The sequence below is a fragment of the Crocodylus siamensis genome, chromosome 4 (genome assembly GCF_052110815.1).
Source record: "Crocodylus siamensis isolate JL-2025a chromosome 4, ASM5211081v1, whole genome shotgun sequence".
NCBI lineage: Eukaryota > Metazoa > Chordata > Crocodylia > Crocodylidae > Crocodylus > Crocodylus siamensis.
In genome coordinates, this window is record NC_143398.1 from 95,641,504 (window position 1) to 95,662,425 (window position 20,922).

General features: G+C 47.0%; 1 protein-coding gene across 2 annotated transcripts; it reads left to right on the forward strand.

Moving 5' to 3' along the window:
- The first annotated feature begins 1,217 nt into the window (after window positions 1-1,217).
- Window positions 1,218-5,495, forward strand: RPS19BP1 (ribosomal protein S19 binding protein 1). 2 transcript variants are annotated; one of them, XM_090042989.1, is made up of 4 exons: window positions 1,218-1,330; window positions 1,421-1,567; window positions 2,282-2,421; window positions 4,422-5,495. In XM_090042989.1, exons 1-4 carry the CDS (start codon window positions 1,273-1,275, stop codon window positions 4,551-4,553), a joined length of 477 nt encoding a protein of 158 aa, XP_089899115.1. In that variant the 5' UTR covers window positions 1,218-1,272; the 3' UTR covers window positions 4,554-5,495. The 2 variants fall into 2 exon arrangements, with proteins under 2 accessions (XP_089899115.1, XP_089899117.1); XM_090042991.1 differs by having other exon boundaries at window positions 2,324-2,421.
- Window positions 5,496-20,922: the final 15,427 nt, after the last annotated feature.

Consider the following 20,922-nt stretch of genomic DNA (forward strand, 5'->3'; position numbering starts at 1 on the left):
TTCACTGTAGTTCTAAAAAACTAAGCAGACTCAGCTGAAGCAGAGCTCATTCAGTTAATGAAACTGCTGTGCTTTCTTTTCAGCACCTGGGCTCCCTGAGAGCTCATTAAACTTTACTCTGGTGGGCTGGCTTGAATTATAGAGAGGAGTTAGCAGCGTTGATCCGAACTCAAGTAGGAATATAGAGCCAACTCACTCAGCCCTGGGAATTGAAGAGAGGAAAGGAAAGGAAAGTCAGTGAATGAGGAAGTGCCTTGTACCGCACCCCAAATGACCTGTTTCTCCAAGGCAATCCATAAATGGCAATCATGGATTACAGATGGGGAATCACACAGAATGGTGGCATGTTAAATAACTAGCGCACAGATACCACTTCCCAACCTTTCAGCAAGTATGAACAAGGGTAAAAAAGACCCTGCCCAAGAAAATTTGCACTATTGAGCCATCTGATAGAAATCCATGGGAAACATCCAAAAAGACAGGTAGGTCTCTGTTATTCAGGCACAGTGGGCCTACACGCACCTGGAAACTACAAGCTTCGCTTAACAGTTAGGAGGAGGCTGCTGGACAAAGAATGAAAAATCAGGAACGTGCATGGAGGTTATAGGTTAATCATTCCGGTCCCAAGGGAAGACAACAAGCAGAAAACACCATCAGTGCCCACTGTCCCCTGAATGTGTTGAAGGAGCCAGTGGATGCTGTCCTGTAAGAATCAGTGGGGTCTAATAGTAAAGGGCAGGCACGGAGGTGGCATCTGCAGAAGCTGGAGCTGGGGGGACTGCCAAGAAATGGATGTAATTTAATCAAGTGTGTGCATGGCAAGGAGGGAGCCCCTGTTCCCAGTCACTACTAAGTGACAGGACCATGAAAAGCACTGGGAGCTTTTAGCAATTATTTCTTCAGTATTTCTATGGGGATGTTCATGAGGGGGAAGCTAAACCTTCCCCCTCCCCCTGTCGCTACCAGCACTAGCTGAAGTCAAACAATTGCTCTCATATAACAGCTAAACCCAGACTGCAGCGAGCCTGTGCTTGCAGGGGCAAAGGAGGACGCGCACCAGCAGCAACACCTCCTCCGACCCCTGGGCTCCCAGCCCGCAGTGCCCCTCGCGCATGCGCGAAGGGGCGAAAGGCACTGGGGTTTTCACCAGCCTCGGTCTCGGAAGTGTGGCAGAACGTGGGGGGGATCGGCATACCGGAAGTGTGGCAGTACTGGAGCGGAAACCGGAACGTGGCATCCGGAAGTCGGCTGCACGTGGGTGAAACGGGGAGAATGTCTGCGGCGCTGCTGCGGAAGGGGCTGGAGCTGCTGGAGGAGACGGCTGCAGCGGGTACCGGGCCGGCGCGGGGCTGTGGCGGGGCGGGGTGGGGTGGACATCCCCTGCCCGCCTGTCTCAACAGCTCTGTTCTCCCGGCTCTAGGGCGCGGGGCGGCTCCTCCTGGACGCCGGGCCGGGCTCAGCGGCCGCCCGAAGCGGTCGGGGAAAGCGCCGCGGAGAAAGGAGATGGTTCAGGGACTCGACGGGGGCAACGCCACAGTCAAAGGCAGAGTGACCAAGTCGGCAATAGGTGATGCCCTCGTCCTTAAACCTCCCCCTCAGGATCCAGCCCTGGGACAGGCTTCAGCTGGTCTGGACTCGCCCCGCCCCATTAGAATCATAGAAAATTAGGGTTGGAAGGGACCTCAGGAGGTCATCCACTCCAGCCCCCTGCTTAGAGCAGGACCATCCCCAACTAGATCATCCCAGCCAAGGCTTTGTTTAGTCAGGTTTTAAAAACCTGAGGATGGAGCTTCCACAACTTCTCTGGGTAACATGTTCCAGTGTTTTCCTTCCTTCTTCATGAGAGAGTTCTTCCTGATATCTAACGTAAGCTTCCCTTGCTGCAACTTGAGACCATTGTGCCTTGTTCTGTCATCTGCCACCGCTGAGAACAGTGTAGCTCCATCCACTCTTGAACCCTGCTTCAGGTAGTTGAAGGCTGCTATTAATTCCCTTCTGTCTTCTCTTCTCTAAACTAAATAAGCCCAGTTCCCTCAGCCTCTCCTCATAAGTCATGTGCCCCAGCCCCCCAGCTATTTTTCTTGCTCTCTGTTGGACTCCCTCCAATTTGTCCACATCCTTTCTGTAGTAGGGGGCCCCAAAACTGAATGCAGTACTCCAGACTTCCCAAGCAAGAAGCTTTGCCCCTTCAAGCAGTAGTGCCACATCACATTCCACTTGGATTGTAACATCCTGTGTCCTACACCCCTAATACTGCACCCTCTGTCTCCCTGTTGTACAGTATATATGTGCAGATGCTGTGCTGTTCTCTGTCATGTTCTAGATGAGTATCAGAAGAACAAGGCTGTGAATCACTTGAAGAAGAACTTGCAGTACATGACGAATACCCGATTTGTTGCAAACAAAACCATCACACAGCAGGCAAGGGTGTTTTGGGAGTGTTTTCTTGGTAAAGGTCATAAGCAAAGAGGGTACAGTGCCGGCCCCCCTCCCCCCCCATACAGTTGCTTCACTTTGGAGACTGATGTTCTTCTGAAGAATGGGACGTGAAAAAAATTACTGGATTCTAGCTTGTCTTCATTGTAGAATTTTGGGGGGGAACTGTGAAATAGCTTAAGTGTCTTCTCTCTGGTTCCTAAAATGGCCAGTAGTGATCACACAACCTTCCACAAAGCCTCCTGCAGAATTCTGGGAAAAAATGGGGTGCAGGTGATTTTTAGGGGGAAAGGCCCGATAAAACTTAACTGGACAGGACAAGATAGATTTTGTTATCTTGATGGTACCTTTGTGAAGCCTGAGTGGTTAGAGCATAGCTTGTGTAGCTGCAAAAATTCATACAAAACAATATAATACACAGAAGTACAAGGCTTCCCTCTATCAGCATTGTGTGCATTCTCATTGTCTGTCCTCTCCTCCTTCACTCACTCTAGAGTCCCTTAATAAGTAACAATACTAATGTAGCACATGCAGAAAAAAATCATCTCCACGCTTTCCTGTAAAGTAATCTTCACAAAGATATTATAATAAAATATATATAAAAATTGGAGAACTCAAAAGTTGTCCTTATTGTGTAGTTCTGGTTGTTTGTTGTTGTTTCACATCTGATTTATCTTATTACAGCTGCTTGCCCATTTTCTTTCTGCTTTCTCAAGTATGCAGCAAACTCCCCACTTCAGTAACCCCCATCCCATCCTTCCCCCTCTAACACACTTATTTCTCATACTCCATGGTCCCCCTCTCCTTTGTCCAAACCTGTTTTTCATTGTCTTCAGGGCCATCACATCTCTCCAGTAGAATTGGAGAGTATGTTTAATAATTCAAGGTGCTATACCTTTCTTGTGGTGTGTAGGCTTCCCCCTCTCCCCCATTCCTTCCCCCCCTCAATAAGTTTTCTTTGTCTTGTTGCCAAGTACAGACTAGAGTTTGCTTGGAAACTTCATGATGACACTTAATTTTCATCAGAAAATACTGATTAGTTGAGTTCAAAATATTTCAATCCAAAGTTTGGCATCAACCCATTTTAGTGAAAACAAACTTGAATTGAAACTAACAGCAGCTTTGAAACTGACAAGACCACCAGCATCACTAAAGAGCTATGGGTCTGGGGAGTTTTTGGCTCGTAGGCTATTTAGGAAGGTTTTTGTTTGATTTGGTTCCAACAAATGGAATTTCTTGCAAGCTTGAAACTACTTTTTCCTGTCACCTCCAGGAAAGACGCACAAGAGGGAGAAAACTGTTTCTTTGCTTTGTAAGCACTAGGGAGGAGGCTGTGATTATCAGAGCTGCAGAGGGCATTAGGATTTGAGCCAGGATTAAAACAGAACTTCCTTTCTCTATCCTAAGCTTCCTCCATTCAACTACTTGTGTCCACTCTACCCTGCAGATAGAGGCCATGTATTTTGTTTTAGTGAAAAACATACCTGTTGCATTTAGTAGGCCGGTGACCAGGTGGGCATTCTTAGCAACCTGGGCACAGCTTTCCATCCATTGTGGACTTATTCTATGGTTTCCCTACAAAGAGATGGCCCTATGTTGCCTGGGTTTCAAGAACACCAAAAAACCCCAGAGACCTGGGCAGCTAAAAAGGAAGCTTAATTATATGGGTTACTTATGAGAAGTCTGTAAGCTTTTAGTCCTGGCAGTCAGTTTGGTTACCAGGCTTTTTCAGCAGCAAAACACTAACTGAGACTAACTTTGACATTTAATTCTAAAAACCAAGTGGAGTCTGGCTTTCAGTAGCTCTAGTAAAGACACTTTTCCCCCATAGTTCTCTACTCAGCAAGCATTCTCAGGACTGAAATAGCTGTGGGTACCACAGGTCATGTAGAGAGTCACTGGCAGTTTAGACTAGATCTGGGGCTGAATTAGTCATGAGGATTATTATTGGGGTATAATGGCCTGTCTCTTTCTGTCCTTTGAAGGTTCTCACCCACAATCAAGGCAGGAAATCTAAAGATCGTCCTCCAGAGAAGCCAAAGAAGAAGTCTGAAAGCACAGTCTTCACTGAAGAAGACTTCCAGAAATTTGAGAAGGAATACTTTGGGAAGGCTTAAGCAGCATGAGAAGAACTCTTGCCATTTCAGCTTCTCCAAAACAGTACTTGGAGCAAAGAACTGATCCTGTCCTGTTGCCTGAGGTGGGACGCAAACAGAATGCCTTTTATTTGCAAACATTTAGATGGCACATCAGCTTGGAAGATCTTGTATCTCTGCAGAAACTTTATTTGTATAGTGTGGAGTATGATGCTGTACAGTTGAGACAGCACCCCTGCGAATCATCTTGCCTTTAAAGTCCATTATGTTTCTTGTTACCCACTTCAAGCCTGTACTTCCTATGTTCTTCTGGAGGAACATGACAAGCTAGATGTAAAATCTCTTGTGTGGTTCCACTCATTAGCTGAGGGTAACTTAAACTACTGTATCCCGGTAGATAGATCCCCAGGAGGTAGTTCAGAAATGAACTCTGGATCAGGAGTCATCATCAGAACAAGGGAAAGGATATTCCAGGAGGGAAGAAATTTGGACACAGTTTCTGTCTGTATTTAGAGTGTCATCTCCATCATTGCAAGATGCCGTGTATTTTACAGCACTTGGTTAGTGCTATAACAACACTAGCAGTTAATGGCCTTCCTTGCTTTTGTGGTGGAGTGGTGATAATGACAGATTAAACTGGTCAGTCCAAGAACAATTTTCTTCAGGCTGTTTTAGAGTTTGATGAAGGTCCTCATGAACAACTGGTGCCTCCTGAGACAGGGTAGGGGACAGGGGACATGATCATTTGTAGTCAGCAGCAAGCAGGGACCGCCCACAAGCAGCAACTGCCTGCAGAAGCCAGTGACCAATCTCGAGGGATATATGCCCTCCCCCACAAGCAACACCTATGAAGGTCCTTTCTGTGATCCATGTTATCACGTACATTTTTCTTTTTTTTTACTGTGATACCTGGCTCTCCATGGAGTGTTAATAGAATTGAAATAAATTCCTCTCTCTCTTCTCTATTGGACTCTTCATAGTCACTCCTCCCACAGCTTGTGTTAAAGCCTCATTTACATAGCATATAGCTGAACTGGGGTACATCAAGGAGACCAACCACATAAGGATATTGTTGCTGCATAGATGGGCTCATGATAGGCCTCAGCTTTCTTGTTATGAAACTGGAAGGACTAGGTATCTGTCACCTCACCTGGAGATACCATGTTCTGGCAGGGCAGGCCTGGTGGTGCCACCAGTCTGCTAGATCACACCTTCACTCCCATTGGTTCTGTTGTTATACTCAGGCAGCTGTACAACTAGAGTACAAAGCACATTTTGGAGGGCACCAGCTGCCAGATGGAAAAGAGAAGGGGTAGCAGAAACCTTTACTCCGCTCAGGAAAGGTGAAGTAGCTCTGCCAGTGGACTGCAAGGTTCTGACACCTGAGAGGGTCTCTGAGCTTAAGTGCCTTGCTTTCACTTAATATGACTAGCATTGTACCAGAAAAACTGTAATAAACTAAGCCTGGGTGAAGGGAGAAAATCTCCTGCCAAACAAATCAATATTACATTTTATAGATGTTGCAACAAACAATTTGGCCAGCTGGTGGGGGTGTTGCTGCTTCAGACACATTCCTATAACCAACCTAAACGTGTTTCTGGTGAAATGGTAACTCTTATCACAGCTTGTATCCCTTACCTTAGCCAATAGGAGTTGTGTTCTGAAAAAAGGGAGAATGAGTCACATTCTTAGCCCCATACCCTCCCTGAGCACCACCCAGATCTTTTTCCCCTATCCAATCTGCTGCTGAGCTTTCTGCTCCCTGCCCAAACTGCTGTATTGCTTCCTGTCCCATGCTCCATGCCTGATCGAACATGCTTTGCTTTCTGTTCTCTGCCCCATCTACCACTGTGGTGCTTGTCCCCACCCCAGTCTGCTGTGTCCCACACCCAAAGGTGTCCACATCACTTGTGGCACCTATGCTGCAGATTGGCAACCCCGTCATAAAACTAAATCAGAGATGATTAAGCTTTCATGAGCCCAAACTCACTTTGTCAGGTGCTGTGAAAGGGCTTGCACAAAGCAGGTGGGCAGGCAGAAGCAAGGTAGAGGTGTACCTTATAAGCCAACTGAATACAGGGTATTCAGTTAGTCCAGGGTTAATCAACCTGTGACCCACAGACCAGATCTGGATGCTGGTATCATGCCATTTGGCCTATGGGGTTAGGGGCCCATAAGGAGTCCCACAGGCTGTGACCCTGCATGCTAGATTCATTGCACCGGGCCTGATCCCAGCGTGCAGGAGTGGCACAAGGCCCCAGGGCCCACTCCTTGCATGCAGGGGCCAGCTGAGGCTACAGGGGGCTCAATACAGCCCACAGTCAAAGGGTTGAGTGCCACTGAATTAGTCCATAAAGTGTATCTCTACCCAGTCTTATACCATAGCATCTTCCTGTTGGCCCTGTTGTCCGATTGCCTGTAGTATCTTACAGGGAGCAGAGGAGAGTTGGATGGTAAGTCTGGGAAGTTGAGGGGTTTGAACTGGCATTTTGTACTGATGAAAAGTAGGTAATTCTGAGGATGAGCATCTGTACAATGTGTGTCACTTGGAAGTTCTGCAACAGAATGTGGAAGGGAAGCTGTGGTCACTGGCACACTTCCCCACTCTTTCTGACAAAAGGAGAGGAACTAGAGTGGCCCAAAAAGTAGTTCTCTTATTTCAAATTTGTTGATGCAGAAATAGAAGAAATGCATGCAAAAAGTAGTAATTTCCTCCCCCTCCTGCCCTTTTAACTAAAAGAGCAGTTTGCTAGGTCTCAAGCGCCATTTTTAGTTTTCAGTGTTGTACAAAACCAGCCCGCCTGCTACATACAAAGCAGCAACACTTCTCCCAGTATAACCTAAAAATACTGCATGTCTGGCTGGTTGTTGGCTGCCTAATAATTATGGTGCACAACTCTTCACAGATGGATGACATGGCTCTAAGTTTTCTCAGCCTTACCCTTGCTTCTTAGAAGGCCTAGTGCAAATCTTTTGCCCAACAAGACTACCTGTCTTTCTTGTAGACCTTGGGGTGCTTCCCCTCTGCAGAAGATGAGCAGGCTTTAAGTTGCTGTGATCTGTGTGCAGTGGAGGTCAAAATCATGACTGGGACAGTGTAGGATTATAGCTAGAAGAGTGCTAGGACCAATAAAAATAACAGCGTCTGCTGATATTGGGCTGCTGCGAGTGTTAGTCACATAGGAAAGCTGCACTAGTTCAGCATCTAGATTTGGCATTAGTTTACATCAAATTTGTGCAGACATGTGCGAACTAGAGGTGCACCAGTATATCAGTTGTCTCTCTGATCAGCACCAATAAAAGGGGAAACGACATCACCGGCTATCAGCTTTTTTTTGGCTGTTGTAGCCGATAATGTTTACGGATAATTATGCCTTCTGACCAGGGCTCCCTCTCCCCCGCAGGGCCAGCTTCCCGCCCCCTCACAGTCCTGGTGTTCCCTTGGGAGACAGCAGGCTTCCCCTTGCAGACAGGCACCATTGTAGCCTGCTGGGGGCAGGGAATGTGGAAGGCAGCTCCCACTGGAAACTATGGAGGGGAAGGGGTGTGGTGGGGGTGCAGATTGAGGCCCCAGTGGTGGGGGAGGGAGAGAGGCAGGGGCTGGGAGTGTTCCCCAGCCAGTGCAGTGCATGGGACCCAGGACCAGGATGGAGCCATGGGCAGTTTATGCAGGGGGGACAGGGCAACTTCCCACCACTGCATACCCGTTGAGGGAGGCACGGCAGGCATGTGCATCCCCAGATTTGTGCATGGGGCAGATGCGAGGCTCTCTACTCTGCTGCCTTTTTCTTGGGAACCCCATGCTGGCTGCACACCCCCTCCCCTCACAGCAGCAGTAAGGGCAGCAAGCTGTGCCCCGGCTGCTGGGTGGGTGGTGCAACCCACTGCCGCCAAGCAGGCAAGGAGTGTCCAGCTGGCATGGAGCTTCCTGGGGCAAAGGCTGCAGAGTGGAGAACCTGAGCCCAGAGCATGCAGCCCACATTTGCCCGAGTCCCACTCTGCTCTACTCCGCTTAAAAGCATCCCCACACTTAAGGCGAAACTTCATTAACTTTGGAGAGTTTACCTCCTTCCCAGCCAACTTGTGAGACTGGTTTGCTCCCAATGGGCCAGAGCCCAGGAATGCAGAAGAAGGAACTCTGGCCATTTAAATAAAGCTTCTCAAGAAGGGCTAGCTGTGCAGAGGAAGAGAGGAGTTATTTCATTTCCTAAAGAGAAGACAGAGTAGCTGAATAAGCACGCAAAATACAGTCGGAACTGAAGCTTTAGAATGCCACGCCAGGGGAAGTCAAAGCCCGAGACTGGATGCCTGAAGAAATGTGCAGACCAGGAAGGAAATGGGGGCAGCCATTTATGTCAGGATAAGTTATTAACTGGTAGAACCTCGTGTTTCATTGTCCCTGCTAACTGTGCTCTTTTTGCCTGCATTGGCTGCTCTCAGCACAAGTGTGAAAACCTCTTTAGGCCTGCTTTATTCTAGCAAGTGTAAAATACAGGCCTGCCCCCTAACTTCACTGAGCAGAACATATCAGTAAGTGTTCCTCCCTGTTCCAAGGCCCCTATCTCTGTAAGCTGAGGGAACAGCTTGTTGGAGGGTGGGGCCTCTGGGCATGTAGGAGGACTACACCGTATAAAATAGATGAAGCATGGAGAGGGTCACACAGGTAAAAGGACAGCTCTGGAACAGAGAAGGCAGGGTTAGAACAGCCCATCGCCTCTTGCCAAAGCTGTCCCAGGTTAGGACTGACATGCTCACACAAGGAAATGGTGGGGGTGGGCATGGAGAAGGGAGCTTCTCAGTAGTTTCTCGTTCCATTTGGCCTCTGCTGAGAGCAGCAGAAAGGCAAGAGTCCTAAAATATCACCTTAAACTTGACAGAAAGCCAGCAACAGATGAACCTGTCCTGCCACATTCCCCTATGCTCTAGCTGTGAGCTGCCACAGAAGTATGAGAGTGCTGCATGGCCAGTAGTGCATGTTGGATGAGCTCACTGTGGCTAAATTCCTGGCTTTATTCCCAGCTCTGCGACAGTGACCGAGTATGCCGCAGCAGAAAATATAGATAGCTAAAACCTGGGGGAGTGCCATCTTACATACATTTCTCCACCCATATGGTGCAGGAAGGAGAGGGTAGCTAGCTGCTAGTTTAATACAAATGCAAATGGAAGGCCAAAGCACTGACACAGCAGACCTTTCTTGAAAGAGGTTATGCAGGAGAAATACCCTCCCCTCCCAAATAATTAATGCTGGTGTAGCCTCCTGCAAACAAGATCCATAAAAATCAGCTCATGGTCTTTTTCGCCCCAGTGCCACACAAATGAGAAACAAACTGCTCGATTTGGTGTTGACAGATGCAGGCTTGCCTACACTGAATTGCTCATACCTTTGCTGTGTTAAACTTACTCACTAAGCCTGGGGTGTCATCAATTCCAGATGGCTCTGTGAAAGCCTCCTTTCATAAGCAGCAATAACCTGTGTTAGGCTATGTAAGAGAGAGAGTGAAAAATACAGGAACAATGCAGTTATGCAAATCAACAGGACACAGTCATGGAGAATACTGAAAGGGCAGAAACAGAAGGAGTATGAAAATGGTAATGGGGAAGACAGATTGAAAAGGCAGATGCTAAAACTTTCAAGAGCTCCTCAGAAGGCATGTAGGAGCCTAATTTCACTGTTACCAATGAGAGGTGCCCAGATACCTGAGGATCTGGTCCCTTTTCCTTTTCAGAAGGGACTTGGGCACTTAGACAAGTCTTATTGAAAAAAACTCAAGGGGACTTAGGTGCTTACATAATTAAGTTCCTTTAGAAAATTATAGGCATGGACTATTTAGAGAGAATACATACTAGCACTGTACTGAATGCATAATGGTGTAGAGAAGGTAAAACAAGTGCTTTTCTTTCCCCCTCCATTTTTCATAATGCAAGGAAAAAACAAAAAAAAACGTTAACTGAGACGCAAGAAAGTTAAAGCCTTAAAAGGAATAAATTTCACATATTACAGATGCAAGTTGTAAAATGCTGTACCAGGTAACAAGTACTGAAGGTAAGAGTTCAGGTGGTTTTCAAAAAGGGAAGGAGAGATTAAACCTTGTTTGGGTATCTCAAGCTATGATAACTACAAGGAAAAAGAAAAATAAACTCAGACTGTGGGGCATAAGCCAAGGACTCATCTTTCAAAGCAGGAAAAATATTTTCCTAGTATGAAGGTTATTCTGTAATTGTCTACTGTAGGATTACTTGCACCCTCTGGTATTGTCCCCCTTGCAAATAAAAACCAAAAGTCAGTCCAGGTGCTCCATTATATCCCGAGCACTGCACATATGCTAAATGGCCAGCCTCCTCAAAGAATAAGTCTTGAATGGGAGGTGGAGATTATACTCTCCTTTTGAAGCCAAGCCCTGTCGGTCAGAACTGACTCACTGGTAGGCAGCATACAGAGGCTTATGTTTCTGAGGACTGAGCTGCACCTGCTCTGGGGATCACTGAAGGACTCCCAGCCTCATAGGGGGAAGCTGACACTTTTCTCTAGCTTGAAATCTACTTCATCCAATTTTGGAAAAAGGGAGAGTGAGGGGGTGGGGGTGGGTGTAGGGGGGAGCTCAAAGTGAAGTATGAAGTGACTAACCAATACTTTAAAGGAGTAATAATGTGACTGCAAGCAAATTAATTCTAAAAGCATTTTAGAGCTAGCTATTTTGGGTTTTCAAAGATTTTGTGTGGGTGCATTGGAAAGAATTTGGAAGCAACCTACAACAGATATTTTGACTAGTCAACTTAAAATAGCACCGCCACACCCATGGAAACTTACTCCCCTATTTATTTATATGACACTTGGCTAAGCAGCTTAAACTGCCCCCTGAGAACTGGCACAAGACAAGCTCAATTAGTCCAGCAGGTGAGGCAGACATTAAACCCCCAAGCCCTGCCCACAAAGCAAACACAGATTTAAAAGAAGAATGTGAGTTGTACCCTACTGAAAGGATGTCCTTCACGAGGTACCCAGAAGTTGGATTAGCTAGAAACAAATTAGTATGCAGAAGACAGCAGAACAATGTTGATGCTGTCTGGTCTAAGGAGTTAAGATACAGGGACAAATAAGAAGAAATGGAAAATTCTCAGTGGAAAATTAAATGTTGCCCCAAGAAAGGCATTCAGAATTAGGGAAGAGATTGATAACCAATAAATGAATCATTATACAACTGGAGGAGATTCTCCATTTTGAGACTAAGTAGGCATAAATCAGGTAGGGACATACTACAAAAAGGTAGCTAGTTATGAAATAAGGTGCCAGGAAACAAGTCAAATGAGGTCTATTTGCTCAAGGGGTACCTGGACTGCTTTTTGTGGAGTAGATAGAAGATTTTGCTGAGGCAAGGGCTTGGGTTGACAAATTACAGCTTTTCCCTGAAATACTCTGAGCAGAATATCCTGGATTTGCCTGCTATTAGACCAGCTCAGCAACACTGAAAGGCAGTGTTCAAAGGACAGCCTGTCCTTTCAGTGCTGTATCTGGGCAGTCTGCCAAAAGGAAAAGCTATTCAGGAGGCTTTATTGTCTCTTCTTCACTCTGCAAAGCTGCATCTAGAGGTCTGGTTTTCCACACAAGGTGCAGGGCTCCATTTGGTTCTTTAGGAAAAAGGAAGAGGAGTTTTTGGGTGGTAGTTTACATTTATATTTTGTTCCCCCCACATTTAAAGAGAACAAATGTCAGTACCTGTATCTTTCTAAAAAGAAAGTCCAAGAGGAAGCTAGTCACAAACATACCATGGTAGCAGAACACAAGCTGTGAGAAAGAAGGCCTACATGTTCACAAGAGCATGGTTATATATATTTGACTTGTATTCAGCCAATGAGTGGAACAAGACTGGAATAAACAGCAGTGCAATACTGGCACATGGCCCGAGATACATGAGCAGAGCTGAGTGGGAGAAACTTGTGTCACCTGCCCACATTATACCGCCTTCTAGTCAGTGTTGCCACTCGCCTCGCAGGAAAATTAATTCAAACTGAAATCTCTCACCCACCCTAGGCAGAGAGGTGTCAAACCAGAAATTAAGAAGATCTTAAGTAAAATAGCACTGGGGGAAATCTCCGCTATAGCCAAACATACACAGAAACTTGTTTCTGCATAAAGGTAACAGGGTAAAGAGTGCGTTTAGCTTCATCCCTTTCTGTGTTCCCGTCTGTTGCTGGGAAATGTAATTGCTCTATATGTAAACAAGGATACTATTTACACAAGAGATAAGGTAATCATTATGCCAGCCTCTCTCTCTCTAAAAGAGACTATACTTCCCCAAGGTGCTTTTATTTGCACTGGCAAGAGTTGGGTTCATTTGGTACTGGGCTCTCTCTATCCAAGAACTTCTATTGAAGTACAAGGAAGTTGTCGATTCACCTGCTATGACAGAGTTTGACTCCCTCTCCTATGTAGAATAAATGCTAAGACAACCAAAACTACAAAGAGGTAGACTTGCTTACCAGGCAAGGTGGGCTCCATGGTTCAAGTGAAAGCAAGCCCAGAGTGTCTTCCTTCTCCTCCCTTGCTCTGGCAGGCAGGTTGCTGCCCAGTCACCATCAGGAACTTCCCTGCTGCCTGAACTCCCCCTTTCTGTGCTCCTTTAGTCCATTCCTTTTGTTCCAAAGGAATCTTTTCATCTGCATTCCCACTCCGCAAAAGAAAGTCTTTTGTCAAAACCATCTAACATGGAGGGAACTCTTCAGTCTCCATGAAGCCATTAGAAACAAATTACCAGGTCAAGGGATATTCTGATGGGCCTGTGGCTTGGTCTGTAACACAGCAAAACTAGGTTCTGTATATCTGAACTATTCAGTGGAAAGCTACGCAAGAAAAGGTGCTGAAGAACAATTACTCTACAAAGATTTTTGTATCAGACTGTATGGGGTGTAGATCCCACTGGCGTGCCATGTGCACAAGACTCAATTGGCTACTATCATCCACTTTGTTAGCAGAGGCACCCTACATGGTCCTCCTGCTCCTGCAAGAGGGCAACAAGAGTGGAGTAGCCAAGACCCTCCTTAAGACGTCCACAACTCAAAGCCCACGGTAATGGAGGTTGGAGCTGTGGATTGACAACAAACCCCTGAAGAGCCATGGTTACTGTAGGGCAACCATTATGTAACCATTCTCCTGTGAACATCGGTAGGGGTCCTGCTGTAGGCGACTGGCAAGCGGTTTCTTCCCTGGATGAGAGGCTGAAGCATAAAAGCTAATCATCCAAATAAGGCTTGTAATACTACTCTCCTGTAGTTGGCATCTGCTCTGGCTGCCCAGTCAAGTGCACAGAGTACAACAGATGTCGGTTGCCTGCTCCATGTGACTACTACTTCCACATCTCCAAGATCAGCACATTTCTGAAGCAGTTCAACAGTGGTGCTTGCATTCTAGGTGAACGTGGGGAGAGGCTCACCAGCTTGCTCATAACAGGCAGCAAGTCACTGAATGATACACTTGAAGTAAGATTGTCCATGAGAGGTAGCTAGACTCTATAATAGGTGTGACAGGCTGCATATTCTCAGCAAGTAGGGAGCTATCACAGTGACAGTAGTTTGTCCCACCTGATCTTGGTTAATATTCTGAGAAACAGTATAGTTATAGGTAGTGTTAAAATTGAAACTCATAGTTTAACCACTACCTTTCAATTAAGGTATCTGCATAAGGGCAGTTAAATGCGTTTCCACCCAAAAACAAAAAGGAAAATGCAAAGCTGCTCAAGAACATGAATGATCTGAGTGGAAAGCCTTTCTTTGCCTAGGCAGTTTTGAAAAGAGGAGCGGGGTAGGGTGGAAGAAAATGAGTTCAGGTGAAGTAAGAAAGAAACAAACTGAAAAGAAACCTGACAGCATAGACTTATACCAAGTGTGTACTCTCGAGGAAAGTCAGAGACTGGTATTTTGAGTTGGGATCCTGGTAGAAAAAAATGGCACCATGAGGAGGGAAACAATGTCCAGCTGTTTGATTATTCACATTCAAGAAAGCACAGGGGTTTGATGTCCTTATAGACAAACAGAATTGCTTCAAAGATGCATGACCTCATCGCTAAATTTCTTCTCCTAAGTGGAATGTGATCTACAAGTGTGTAGACGAAATGAGAGGCGTGTGCGCACGGCACTTTAAAGTGCGCTAAATGCTTTTGCACCTCTTTAATGGTGTCGGTGTTTGCATGCCTTGGCAGCATATTGCGCATTAATTTCAGCTGCTGTAGGAAATTCAGCAGCATAATGCATCTTAAAACTCTTTGAAGGAGTCATTTAGTTTGCTGCTCCAACAGCCGTGGAGCAAAGCACCAGGCTTCATGAAGCTCCACAGCTCTGCAGGAAGCCCTGTAGGCAGCCTGGCAGTAGCCCGGGAAGGCAGGATCCACCCAAGGGAAATGGCAAGCCTGATCTCCCCCACAAGCCTGCCTGCCTGAGCTGCATGGGGACACGGTGCTTCCCTCTGTGGCTGCAGTGCCCCCTGGGAACATCCAAGGTGGGTGCTGTCTGGTGAGGGGGGCCACCACTGCCACAGAGGGAAGCATTACGCCCCCCGTAGCCCAGGAACGACTCTGCCCGGCAGCAGCTCACCGTTCCCTGCCTACTGAAGAGCCGGTAAGTCAGCAGGGGGTGTGTGTGTGTGACATGGGGGCTTAATCAGCTCTAAATTGAATCAGTGTTTTTTTAAAACCTACCACTTCAATTTATGGCCCCCATTTCATCTATACCCAAATTTTGTCTAGCTGCTCAGGTCAAAAGGAGTAGCAGTGAGAAGATGTAAAAGCAGGCCTCAGGACAAGTGTAGTAGTAAAGATTCTGGCAGAAACCTTGGACACACAACTCCCCAAGAGCATTATGTCCCCTACAATAGCAAGTAGGTTTGGTGTGTGGCTGGAATACGGGGTCCAACAGATTTCCATGACAACACTTCATGGCTGGTTATTATTTTCCTCTCTCAAAATTTTGTCAGAAGCTTTGGTACCAAACCTTGCACTGCTGGAAAAGCTGCTTTCTGATCGACTTTTTTTTTTTTACCCATCTCTGATACCGAGCAGGGCTCAGTACCTTAGCTTTGGCTTATCCCCTAAACTTTTCCTGTCTGAGATGATACTGGGTTTCTGTTTAAAATAGCCTGCACTTGGTCTGGTTCAAGGTTTGAAGCATTAATTATGACACCAAATCCTGGTGGATTCCAATGGCAAAGATGTCAGCAGTGCCCATGGAAATGTTGTTATTCTTTTGGTTGGTACTGCTTTCTCTATAGAGGTCTTGAGTGCCACTTGCCTGCTTCATGCCACACTGGATACAAACCTTTGACTGCTATGCACAACTCCAAATATGCCTCACAACTATGCAGAACTTCAGAAAAAAAACAAAAACTTAGAAATCAACTCCTTCACTTGACCTACTCCAAAAGAGATCAACTCAAGAGGAAATCAACACTTGCTACAACTTGAGAGATAAATCTGGATATCTTCCCAGTGCCATGGGGGGTGGGGGGGTGACTGCCCTGGGCACTGAAGCAATGGGGTGCCAACAGATGCTGCCCAGCCAGGGTGGGACATGGGACAGCACCACAAGTGGCTCTTTTTTTTTTTTTTTTGGGGGGGGGGGGCAGGGGGAAAGTGGCTCCCACCACTGCATGCATTCTGGGCAGGCAGGGGGGTGGGGGTATGTGCCCCCCCACGATCTGTGTGTGGGGCAAGGGCAGGCTGCCACTGCAGGCTTTGCCCCAGGCACCAAAACTTCATTGTTACTCCACTGTATCTTCCCAAACATTATACAACATATACAAATAGACTACCAAAGACTTTTTTGGATGACATCCATCCAACATAAAAGGAACAAATAGAACTAATTACTACAGGAACAACTTTCCCAGCCACAAAACAACCATCAGAGAAATAACACCAACGTTGCAACGTTGTACAACATTCCAACCTCAGACCCGATGAACCTGAAGGAACAAGTCAACCCTCAAATATTATCAATCTCTCCATGCACACACTTACCAAAGCTGAAAAGTTTGTCCCCACTAAAGCCCTTAATTTCTGTCCAGAAAAATGCGCGTATCTAAAGATACTACAATGTGGAAAACTAGAAGAATTTTTCCAACGCCTCCATCTCAAGGAATATTTCCACAACCAAAACAAAATTCACTTTCAACAACATTTCATCCTGTGACAATATCAAGGAAAAGATTAACACTAAAAAAATCCAAAAACCCCCCCCATCAGATTGTACACCTCACAGTGGATGAAATTCTAACCTTGACCACTATATTGACTGCTTCAGGGAAAGAATGAACAATTAAATAATCAACAACACATGCCACCATAACAACCTCTCCTTCTCAGAGAGAAGGACCATATAATATCTAAGATCCAAATACAACTACAGCCTACAACACTGGATACCATAAGCTTGACTAGTATGGTGATCTTACAGCTCACATCACCTGGGCCTAATACTATTCACATAGACTGTTGAAGATCATAGAATCATAGAAGTGGGGCCGGAAGGGACCTTGTAGATCTTCAAGCCCCACCCCCCACCCAGGCAGGAGAAAAAGACTGGACTCATCTGAGTCCAGCCAGGTAGGCATCAAGCCTCTTCTTAAAGATCCCCAGGGTAGAAGCCAGCACCACTTCCCTAGGAAGTTGGTTCCAGATCCTAGCCGCCCTAACTGAAGTAGTTCTTGCGGATGTCTAATCTAAATCTACTCTCAAATAACTTGTGTTCATTTTTCCTTGTTATGCCAGGGGGTGCTAGGGGAAACAGCATCTCCCCTAAACCCTTCTGGTCCCCCCTAGTGAGTTTATAGACAGTCACCAGGTCCCCCCTCAGCCTTCTCTTGTGAAGGCTGAACAGGTTCAGGTCCTGCAGTCTTTCAATGTAGGGTCTGCCGTGTAGTCCCCGGATCATGCGTGTGGCCCTCCTCTGGACCCTCTCAATGTTGTCCACATCCCTCCTGAAATGGGGCGCACAGAACCGGACACAATTCTCCAACTGTGGCCTGACCAGCGTCACATATAGGGGGAGGATCACCTCCCTGGCTCTACTTGAGATGCACCTGTGGATGCCCTGCCAACTGGGACCTCGCATTGTCGGCCCATGTTCATCTTGGAGCCAATAATGACTCCAAGATCCCTTTCTGCCTCTGTGCTCTCAAGAAGGGAGTTTCCCATTCTATAAGTGTGCTGCTGGTTTCTCCTGCCTAAGTGCAACACCCTGCACTTGCCAGTATTGAAACGCATCCTGTTTGTGTCAGCCCACTCCTGTAACCTATTCAGGTCTTGTTGAAGTCTTTCCCTCCCTACTAGCGTGCTCACCTCACCCCAGATTTTGGTATCATCAGCGAATTTAAATGGGTTGCATTTCACCCCGTCATCCAAATCACTGATGAAGATGTTGAACAGCGCAGGACCCAGGACCAAGCCCTGGGGGACTCCACTGCCCACTTCCCCCCAGGTCAAATATGACCCGTCCACCACCACCCTCTGAGTACGACCCTTCAACCAATCTGCAATCCATCTGATTGTGCAGGCATCAATGCCACAGTCACCTAGTTTTTTTAATGAGGATGGGGTGGGAGATGGTTTCAAAGGCCTTGCTGAAGTCCAGAACACCTGCATCTAGTGCCTTTGTGACCTGATCATAAAAAGCAATCAGGTTGGTCTGACAAGACCTGCCCCTAATGAAACCATGCTGGTTGCCTTGAGCATCATCCCTGAAGCCGACCCATCACAGATGTGCTCCTTGAGGATCTTCTCAAAGAGTTTCCCAAGGATAGAGGTAAGACTGATGGGTCTATAGTTGCCCGGGTCCCTCCCTCTTCCCTTTTTTTTGAAGATGGGGACCACATTAGCTATCTTCCAGTCATCTGGCACCTGGCCCGAGCACCAAGAGTGCTCTTAGAGCTGTCCCAAGGGCCCTGCAATAATCCTAGCTAGCTCCCTCAACACGCTGGGGTGGAGAGCATCTGGACCTGCTGACTTGAACACATCCAGCCCCTCCAGAAGCTCTCTAACCTGAGGTCTGGAGGCGTTCCCCTCCAGTCCATCTGGCATCCCAGCAGGGAAGTCCCGGTCCCTGCACAAGAAAACGGACATGAAGAATTGGTTAAAGAGTTCCGCTTTCTCCTCTGGCACAACCACCAGATTGCCCAGCGTACCTTGCAGGGGCCCCACGTTATCTATAGATATATAGTTTGTCTAACATCTCTGTATATCAAGTAGAAAACGAGAAGCAGACCCAGGATGTTTGGAACTCAGGATTCCCCCAACTGGAGAGATGCCTGCTATCCCCATCTTTAAGGAGAACCAGCACATTGTAGTGTGAGCAGTGCTTGAAGATTGCAGGATCCAAGCCCACCATTTAGGGCTCCTGTAAGGGTGGGGTGGGGATTTAGGCACATGCATATGTATCGGTGGATGCGACAGGGCACTTAGTGTACCTGACACCTTAAGGGAAGAGGCTGCAGTGAGGGCTGAAGTGGCAATCAGGGGAGTCACCAGCAAGGGAGGATTATAAGCCCAGGGCCAGAGCTGAGGTAAGGAGTCTTATTTTGGCAGCTGACAGGGAAGGAGTTCCTGAGCAGGCTGCTGAGGGAGTGACTCTGGCCCACATTGAGTATGTCTGTAGGTGTGGAGCCTTAGGGCTAGGAGTTTAGCCTCAGGCCTGGCAGAACAGAGAGCATTCAGCCTGATCTGGGGAATGACTGGTGGTTTGTGCAAGGGACTAAGGGGAGGTAAGAAGGTCCCAGTTGACCCAAGGAGAGGGGCAAAGGGGTCCAGATAGAGAATGGAAGGCCAGGGAGCCCAGAGAGAGCAAGCAGTGGCTAAAGGTCTTGTAAAGAGAACAAACGAGCAAAAGGCCCAGGGAGCAGGTAGGGCCAGGATGCCCATAGATCTCACTGGCCTAGGAGTGGGGCCAGAGCTCAGGAAGGGGCAAAGGCCCACAAGGGTAACAGCTGGAGACTGGCAGGGCTGGAGAACCCATGGGTCTCAACTGGCCTAGAAGTAGGGCCAGGGTCTAAGGAGAAGGACTGAAGGCCAAGAGAGCCACAGAGGGGGGTTGGCGTAAGGACCAGAGCCAGAAGCCTGTAGCCCATAGGGGTGGTTATGATCCGATTAGTATATGTGAGGTCTGTGAAGCATGGCTATTGAGGAGGACAGAGCCCATGTAATTAGCCCTTAAGGTGGAGAATGGAGACGCCCAAGCTCAGGGGTGTGAGATCTGGCTTGGGAAGCCCTGGGGCAGCTTCCCTTTTCTAAATGATGAATACATCAAGACATGGCAGGCCAGTAGAAGAAGAGATTGCCCAAAGAAGAGCAAAGTGAATAAGGATTGAGGGGGCTCCAGGGGCATCATGACCACCCCAAGGGCAGTACTCTGTTACAGTGAGGTATCTGTACAAAGGAGTCAGATCAAAGGACTCTTAGATTATCCAGCCCAAGGCACTTCCCCTTACTTTTTCATGTCCTTTTGACAAGGTATCTAGCAGAATCCAGATTCATTGGAATCTGACAGGATGTGCCTTAGTGTCTGTACCACCCCAGCCCCCCAATCCAAGGCACTGAAATAGGAGAAATGAAAGCTGTTCTCAAACACTGACACATTCAGATATGGACTAGCAAACATTGGAGATGCAGACACTACTTGGTTCCATAACCATTGTCCTGCCAGAGGTACGTTCAGAGGGAGGGAGGGTCAGAGTTGCTTTCCCCCCATTTCACCCTTTACCAGGAGTGCACTTGTGACCCCAACAGACACAGGGTACACACTCAAAGAACAAGACTAAAAGCTGGATGAAGGAAGGAAGCCCAATAGGGTAAGCAGAAAGAATAAGAAACTGACCCCTTCATCCATTCGTCAAAGGGAGAGCTTTTCATGTGGTAAGCCCTGCTCCAAACTATAGCCAAGAGCTGTATCCCTGTCCAATAGCACCTAGCAAAAGGATACCAGGAACATCAAATGCAACCGGAAGGGATCTTTTGTGGCATGGTTAGCCTCCCACTTACTGGATCTGATCTATTTGGTCAGAATTATAAGTAAACCTAATGAATCCTGTCCTCAGAAACTAGAAGAGGTGAAAGGGGCAATCCATTTTTCCTTTGTATCTGTATAGTTAAGCTTTGAGTTTGAGAGAGCATCAGACATTTTCTTAGGTCAGGAGTGGGATAGTTACTTAGAATGGAGTTGGGCGAGATGACAGAGCCATCATTTCTGCCAACACAAAATGGGAAACCTGTAGGAAAGCCCAGGGACATCTGCCATCCTATTTTCTGCCAGGGTTATTTTTATCCACTAATGACCTTCAGGAAAAGCAGAGAGTTAGAAAGAGTCTTGTATAACCTGAGACATCGTACCAGAGTTTCCAGACACAGAGGAGCTG